Raw genomic sequence first — 7,990 nt, 5'->3', positions numbered from 1 at the left:
CATAGAGATTATGACAGGAGTTTAGGAAGATTATGCAGTAATTGTATAAAACGTTGATTAGGCCACTGCTGCATTATAGTGTGCAGTTCTGGAATTCACATTTTAGGAGGGATGTGAACGCGCTGGTAAGGGTGTAAAGAAGATTTATCAGGATTTTGTCTGGGCTGGAGAGTTTTAATCATGGTGAGATGTTGGACAGATTCGAATTGTTCTCTTTGGAGCAGAGGAAACTGAGGGGGGACATGATTGACATGTATAAAATTATGAGGGACAGAGATAAGGCAGACAGGACTTTTCACCTAGAGGGTGGTGGGAATCTGGAACTCACTGTCTGTCAGAGTGCTGGAGACAGAAGCCCTCATAACATTTAATAAGTATTTAGATGCAGACGTGCAGTATAAGGTTACAGGCCAAGTGCTGGAAATTGGGATTAGAATAGTAAAATGCTTGTTTTTGACTGATACTGTATCAATGAACCGAAAGACCTTTTACTATGCTATGGAGCTCTTAATTCCTAAAAAGAAGAAAGTAAATGTCATTGAGGGCGCATGATGCATTCTGGTTGGGAACTTCAATATCAATTGCTAAGAATCGTTGATAGAATTACTATTGATAGAACTGGCCAAATATTGAAGGGCATAATACGAGACTGGGTCTGTGATAGGAGGCGAGAAGTCTAAAACTAAAGAAAATCTTACTATTAATGCAGGGTCAGTTCATGACTGTGGTAGTAGGAGTGACCATTGCTCAATCCAAATGCACACAAAAACCGCCAGCATACTAAAGACACGTTGAAGCATGTTCTGTGGTACTTCAAAAGTTTTGGATTGGATTGATCCAGCACAGAAACTGGACGTACATAATGTGCCATGGAACATCAGTGGCAGCAAAACTGTATTGCATCACAACATATAAGCTCATGGCCTATCTAACAGTTACTGTACCATTACCATCATGTAAAAAGACCTAGACATGGTTTAAAATAAGGACAGAAAGTTATGCAAGAAAAACTATTACATGCAATGACACGCGATGCATTAACTTGGTGAAGTTACAGAAAATGATTGCATGAACAATAAGCTGTGGGAGCATCATGCATTACACAAATGTGCACTACAGCGCAATCAACAGTTCACTGAAAGCTTTACATTACTGACCCATCTAGTCCCACTTCATAAGAAGTTATATGAGTCGTCTCTCTGATTATTTCCACCATCAATACTGTCCAGGGTGGAAAAAACAGGTTGAAATGTTTGTAATAATCTTCAACCCAGAAGTTATGACCCATTCTAGCTTTCACCTGAGGTCACGACAATCATCATGCCAGTCTTCAGTAATTTAGATTCACTCCACCTGATAACAAGAAACAATTACAAATAGAGGGTAGAGAAACTAGGGACACCATGGGCGAAACTCTCCACTAGTTGGAGAAAGGAGAAAGTTTATGATTTTTGAAGGCCAATAATATCAACCCCATTACATCACTGTGTGAGTTCCAGTCATCTTCATATATTTCATGAATAGCCTTCTTTCCATTATTAGAATAAAAGTTGGGACATTCACTTACAGTTGCATTGTGTTCAGTTCCATTCATTACTTCTCACACAATGAAAAATCGTGTCCACATACACCAAGGACGGTGCAATATTCAACCCTGAGTTCTTAAGTGACAAATAACATCCACACAACACAATTTCCCAACAATTGCCATCTCCAATAAGAAAGGATCTCTACACCTCCTCTTGATATTCAACAACATTATGAAGTCTGAATTCCCTCCCGTCATCAGTTGGGTGAATACCAAGGGCCAAATCAATAAACAGGCGGCTCACATTAATTGAGTCATTAGGGCTTCCTAGTTGACATTATACTGTACTTTTTATTCTGTACGAATTCTTATTTTAGCAATATTAGTTGTTGAGTGATTTGGATGTGCATACTGATGTATGTATTGGAACTCAATGTCTGGATTATACAACTATAAGGTTGTCATTGTGACTGAAGGGTATTAGAATCAGTTTGTCGTTATGAGTCGTGTTTAGCCAATTTGTTCCAAAAATAGATTACTTAAGAAAGCAGAAGCAAATATGGATACCATTAAGCAGACTTGTCCCTGTATTATTTGTGGAAATATGCACCATTTTAAGGAGATTGTTTACTTACAAACAATCAGTGTTGTTGCAACTTGCAAGGGTAAATATTTCAAATCACCATGAATTCTTTAAAAAGTTTTAAATCCATGAAACGTCATAATTATTGAAGAATGCATCCAAGGCATGAAATTATGCTCTATGGTAGTAACAATTTGAATATACATGCAATAACTTATCCAACAGTGCAACCCAGAGGGAAATGACTGAAGCATAAATTTAAACCGATGTCAAAATTCATGCAAATGTTTATACCGCATGCACTGCAAAGGATTGCCAAAAAGTGATGGTATATTCAGTATCATAAACATGCGGGGCATGGGAACAACGTGAAATGGATTCAGCTTATCAAACCTCTATACCAAAGGAAATAATTAATTAAATGTGCAAAACCTATCTGATTTTCCAAAACTTAATGTAGACTCCACATCAGGGTGATTACCGAAAACTTGCTGTCTAAATTAATTCACCACATTGGTGCGCCGGACATTCGCTTCTTTGAATGGCACGGTAGGATGACAGGGCTTTAGAAACAGAAAGTCACTTTTCGATGATTCTGGAGATAAACAGATGGTGTAATGATAACCTTCATTTTGGACAGGTCCAGCACAATTTAATCGCTCGTTTGGGGAAGGTCTATGATAAGAACTACCATTCGAATTGCTACTCCTGTGACAAAGTTCGCTGGAGTTATATATTTCAGCAATACTTCCGTCTTGTCTAAACTTCAAGATGACGAGAACAATTATGGCAACAAGAAACACAAACGATGTCGATCCTAAAATAATAATTAAGTAACGATTAGGTACAGAAAAATATTCCGATAATCTCGGTTTGTCACTTAGTTCCGATGATTTGTCAGTAACATTGACTACGATTATGAAGGAGATCGTGGCGGTGCTGGAGAGTCTTGGCTGTCCATTGTCCTTCACAAGGATAATTAGTCTTTCTGTAGCGATTTCGTGTTCTCTGATATTTTGTGTTGCTCTAATTTCACCAGATACATGACCCACAGTAAACATTCTGGAATCAGTGCCCTCCAACACTTGGTAGGAAAGCCGTGCATTTTGTCCAGAATCGGCATCAGTGGCGATTATTTTGCTAACTAGGTACCCTGGATGTACCAACTGCGGTGTAATCTCCAATAATGCTGAACTGTTCCACAATAGGGGTGAGATAATAACTGGTGCGTTGTCATTTTGATCCAAGATTATAACATTCACGGTGGCAGTGCTACTCCGAGGGGGCGATCCCGTGTCCTGGGCTTCAACTTGGATCTGGAAATATTTCAATCTCTCATAGTCAAAGGAGCGAAGTGAGTAAATATTACCATTTTTGGAGTTAATTGTGACATAACCAGGACCCGTTTGCATACGATTCTCCGAAATAGAATACGCCACGTCACCATTCTTGTCTGTATCAGAATCTAAAGCGGTAACTGTAAATACAGAAGCACCAGGAGTGTTGTTCTCCATCAGATACACGTTATACGACGATTGTGTAAACCTCGGTGCATTGTCATTGATGTCAGAAAGTTCAATCAGAATAGTTTTATGGGCTGAAAGCGTGGGAGTACCCTCGTCCCAGGCTGAGAGAGAGATGTTGTAGAATGGCACTGTTTCTCGATCCAGAATATCGCGTGTTAACAATTCAAATTTATTCCTTAAAGACTTTTGCAGTTTAAATGGACCATCCCTAAGAACTTGACACTGAACTTGTCCGTTTTTCTCCGAATCTAAATCTGTAACAGTGATGACGGCTATTACCGTCCCGGGTACAGTATCCTCAGAAACCGTGCTTGATACCGACGTTACGTCTATCACGGGAAAATTGTCATTAAGGTCACGTAGATTAACCATAACTTTGGCATGCCCTGCCAATCCAGGTACAGCGCTATCCACAGCTTGTACATCAAGTTCATAAACAGTTGATTCTTCAAAATCTAGTACCCCTTCAACTCGAATCTCCCCATTGTTCGGTTCCAATGTGAACAACTCGCGAATCCTTTCGGAAACGTGATGTGTAAAAGAATATGTTATCTCAGCGTTCGTACCCTCATCCAAATCAACAGCGTTGATTGTTGCCACTAAGGTACCTTTAGCGCTGTTTTCTGCTAGAGTCGACTTGTATATTTCACGATCGAATAAAGGTGCATTATCATTGACGTCCACGACCATAATAGTCATCCGAGCCGTGCCAGATCTGGGAGGAATTCCACCGTCGATAGCTGTCAGTGTAAGATGAAAGGTAGATTGCTGTTCACGGTCTAATGACTTGTCTAATATCAACTCAGCACTCTTACTCCCATCACTTCTGATCTGCACTTTAATATAGAAATGGTCATTTGGACTGATCTGATAAGTGCTGATCGCGTTTGTCCCCACGTCCGGGTCGTGCGCTCTCGCAAGAGGAAAGCGCGCCCCTGGTGCAACGAGTTCACTGATTTGCAAAGAAAATTCGGCTTTGGAAAATTGAGGTGAATTATCATTAACGTCTAGTATTCCTACTACAACTCGATGCATTTCTAACGGATTATCGAGCGCTATTTCAAAAGAAAGGGAACAAGTAGAGCTTTGCCTACAAATCTGTTCTCTGTCGATTCTTTCATTAACAAATAAAATCCCATCTTCCAGATTTACCTCAATATATTGTTTTCTCTCATTGGCCACAAGCCGACATTTATGGGCAGACAATTTCCAAGCTTCTAGTTTTAAATCCTCCGTGATCTTCCCAACAAAGGCCCCGCGCTCCAGTTCCTCAGGGATCATGTAGCGAATCTGTCCCCTAACCAGGTCCAACACACAAAGCAGGCAAATAAAGGACATTCCGCCCTTCCGCGTATTCGCCATTGTTCTGGGTTGGATTTTGCGATTTAAATATCGAAATCTCTGGCAAGTGAAGAGATACCCAGGAACGTGGCTCTACAGTGAAGACTGTCGCTGATACTAAACCGAGAAATGTGAATAATTCGCCAGATTTGTATTGCTGAAAATGGCGGATAAGCGCAAATACGAACACAGCATCTGTTTTTCGCTCATTCTCCCTCTCTCTCTTCTTCGACTGTGTTTGCGTTTCTCTGAATGGGAGGGCCGGATCTCTTGCAGCGCCCGGACGCCTAATTGGTAGACAGCGACGCAAACAGTTTTAACCAATAACTGCAATGAGGTTCCTTAAAGCTGGACAGTTTCGGAATAATTTATATTTGAGAAAATATTTAACATCATGCGACCAAAATCTTTAGATACGTATCGATTGAGTCACTCTTTTTGTTTAAAAAAACTGTACGTTTGTTTTATATTCCATTATGCTACTGTTCAGCATGCAAAGAAGGTATTTAACACATGCATTTCGCCGTTTGATTTTTTTTTCTGCTCCCTGGCGTGCGTGATGGTTTAGCGATGGCTATCACAGTCATCACAGAGCAGAAGCTGGGGAGCAGTGTTAAGTCTCCTGCAGGTATCCAGTCACCCTCATTTAGACAATACTGTCCAGATCATATAGTACAGAAATTATTTGGGGCGTTTTGAGGACGAATATTGCTGGTGATATTTCAGGATACGATGTATTTCAAGCAGATCCTTGACCCGAAGATATCAATGTGGAGACTGGCTTATCCCGAGTGCGCCCATTAAAACAAAGAAGTCTCAACTTCCTTCCTCTTGTTGAAATGTCCTTGACGTCACTGTGGTTTTCCTGCATTGAAGCATCTAAAGTTTTTGAATGGACGGCTACATATTAAATAACGAATTAAGAAACTATAAATAGTTTGCTCTATTCAGTTGAAAGTTATGCTTTGTTGGAGTTACTTTTAGTAAAAATGAAGAAGGGACTTGTTAAACATGATCAATGTGCAGGCAGCAAGGCATGATTATGCACATTGTACATGACAGATTCTCCTGGATATTTTATTCAATTCATCAGAGGAGAGTACTATCAATACTTCATAGTAACGTTTTATATATAATTAACACGAAAAGGTATAACAATTGCTAAAACTGAAACGATTGAATAGTTTGTTTTCTTTTTTCATTTGCTCAGAAATATAAATATTGGATAATGTTTTTCATTTGTTGTATAATTTATGGGTATTAGTTAATGGATTATTTGCGAGTCTGCTGAGATTGTTCCAAGTATGTAACATGGAAAAGGGGCATAATTTGATGGTGATAATTGATGATTTAATCAGGGCTATTGATGAAAGCAAAAACTGGAAATAGTGTGTAAACGTCTGCTGGGAAGTCAAAGACTTAACTGTTGAATTCACGACAAAACAAATAGAACAGATTTCAATTTCGTGCAAACTTTCTACCAGAAGCTCACCTTTAGATTCTAATAGATCCTCAGTCGCATTTTTATATTGTAATTCTAAATGTAAAATTAATAGAATGATTTGTTGTATAGTGCGAAGTGTACATAAAGTTCTGAGGTCGAATGCTGAATTCCCAGTTACTCACAACCATGAATAGGATTATTGAAAAGTTTTGCGATCACATTATATCCAACACATAAATGATTTAAAATAAAGTTGATTTTATGAGAGATATACAGTGATTTGGCTGATCATGGGAAGAAATCAAATAATGTCTGAAGATGCTGAATACAAATAATTGATTACTGTGGCTACTAAAGTTTCTAACACCAGGATTTTGCTTGCGATAGTTTGCTATATTTTGTCAATAACTCCAGAATCATTACATCTTTGTGACCTTTTTCTTCTTAAATGTCCACTTGCTCTACCACTGGCATGTTGTGACTGAAATATTCATTATCTAAAAAATGCAATGCAGGAATTCACCAACATATTTTCGTTAGCAACTCGACTGACAGGAAGGAAAAGAACAGCAGCAGCATCTGAACACCATCACTGTCAAACTCTTCTACGTCAACCTCTCTTGTGTTTATATTGCCAGTGATTTTTTCTACATGTGACAAGATCCTGCTATGCCTTGAGTACTGAAAGTCAATGCTGAATGTTTAAAGTAAGTGGAGGAGAAGCATTGGAAGATTTGTTGGTATTTTGCTCTGGTAAACCTGAAAGCTGGCTTTGATTAAACACCATGAATACAATTGAACACATTGCAGGGGGTTTAGGTCGATTTGCTGTCTATTGGTCCTACCTGCCCCGAAATGTGAAAAAATAGGATGAATGAATTGAAGCACAAAGAAGCCCCAGTCAAAATAGTCAATAAGAATCAGAGGGGAAATCTTCGCTTCTTCAGCACAAGGAAACTTTGGCTGTGGTTGTTGGAAGTCAGTTATATGATGTCCATGACATCTGTTGATATGGTTCATTCCTCGTGGTATTGCTGCCGCGTCCTTGTGGGTCCTATGCAGTGATGGTCTGTTTCAGCATGTTCAGAATTGTCAGCAGCATTGAAGGTCCAGCCCTGGATTCCAATGGCCCAGGTCAGCGGTGTCTTCGACAATGACTTTAATTCCTTAAGGCAGCTTATGCCTGGCACTTTAGCTGGCGTAGTGGTCTACTTAAGTGGCAGCTTCAATGTCGAGATGGGTCTTTGCAACGGCGTCTGTGGCGTCTTCAGTGGCATGGTGGTCTGGTCTAAGATTCCAATGGTTCCAGAATTGGCGGCTTTGATATCGGCTTTCTGCAGCAGTGGAGAACTTGGTTCCTGTCTTTTCCTCGACCTTGGAAACCCAGTAGAAGTGAATTGAAAAGAAAGATGGACTTTGCCTTAATTTATATACATGTATGATTTCTGTGATTAATATTGGCGCTGGAGTACGGCGACTTAAACAATGTTCACTGTAGTTTTTGTTAAAAAAAATACATGGGGTTTTATCCTAAACTGAAACATTTTCAGCTGCTTCATCAATAATGT

General features: G+C 39.5%; 1 protein-coding gene across 1 annotated transcript; it reads right to left on the bottom strand.

Annotated features, from left to right (window-relative positions):
- Window positions 1-2,611: 2,611 nt before the first annotated feature.
- On the bottom strand, window positions 2,612-5,008 carry LOC125484547 (protocadherin-10-like). Its single transcript, XM_048603783.1, has one exon. The coding sequence runs from the start codon at window positions 4,997-4,999 to the stop codon at window positions 2,612-2,614; it is 2,388 nt and encodes a 795-aa protein (XP_048459740.1). The 5' UTR covers window positions 5,000-5,008.
- Window positions 5,009-7,990: the final 2,982 nt, after the last annotated feature.

The sequence above is a fragment of the Rhincodon typus genome, chromosome 12 (genome assembly GCF_021869965.1).
Source record: "Rhincodon typus isolate 14 chromosome 12, sRhiTyp1.1, whole genome shotgun sequence".
In the NCBI taxonomy this organism is placed as follows: domain Eukaryota; kingdom Metazoa; phylum Chordata; class Chondrichthyes; order Orectolobiformes; family Rhincodontidae; genus Rhincodon; species Rhincodon typus.
The sequence above is the reverse complement of the archived record's forward strand: the minus strand, read 5'-3'. Positions and strand labels throughout refer to the sequence as shown.

Coding starts and splice junctions, on each gene's coding strand:
- LOC125484547 (XM_048603783.1), bottom strand. CDS start 4,999: ATGGCGAATACGCGGAAGGGCGGAATGTCCTTTATTTGCCTGCTTTGT.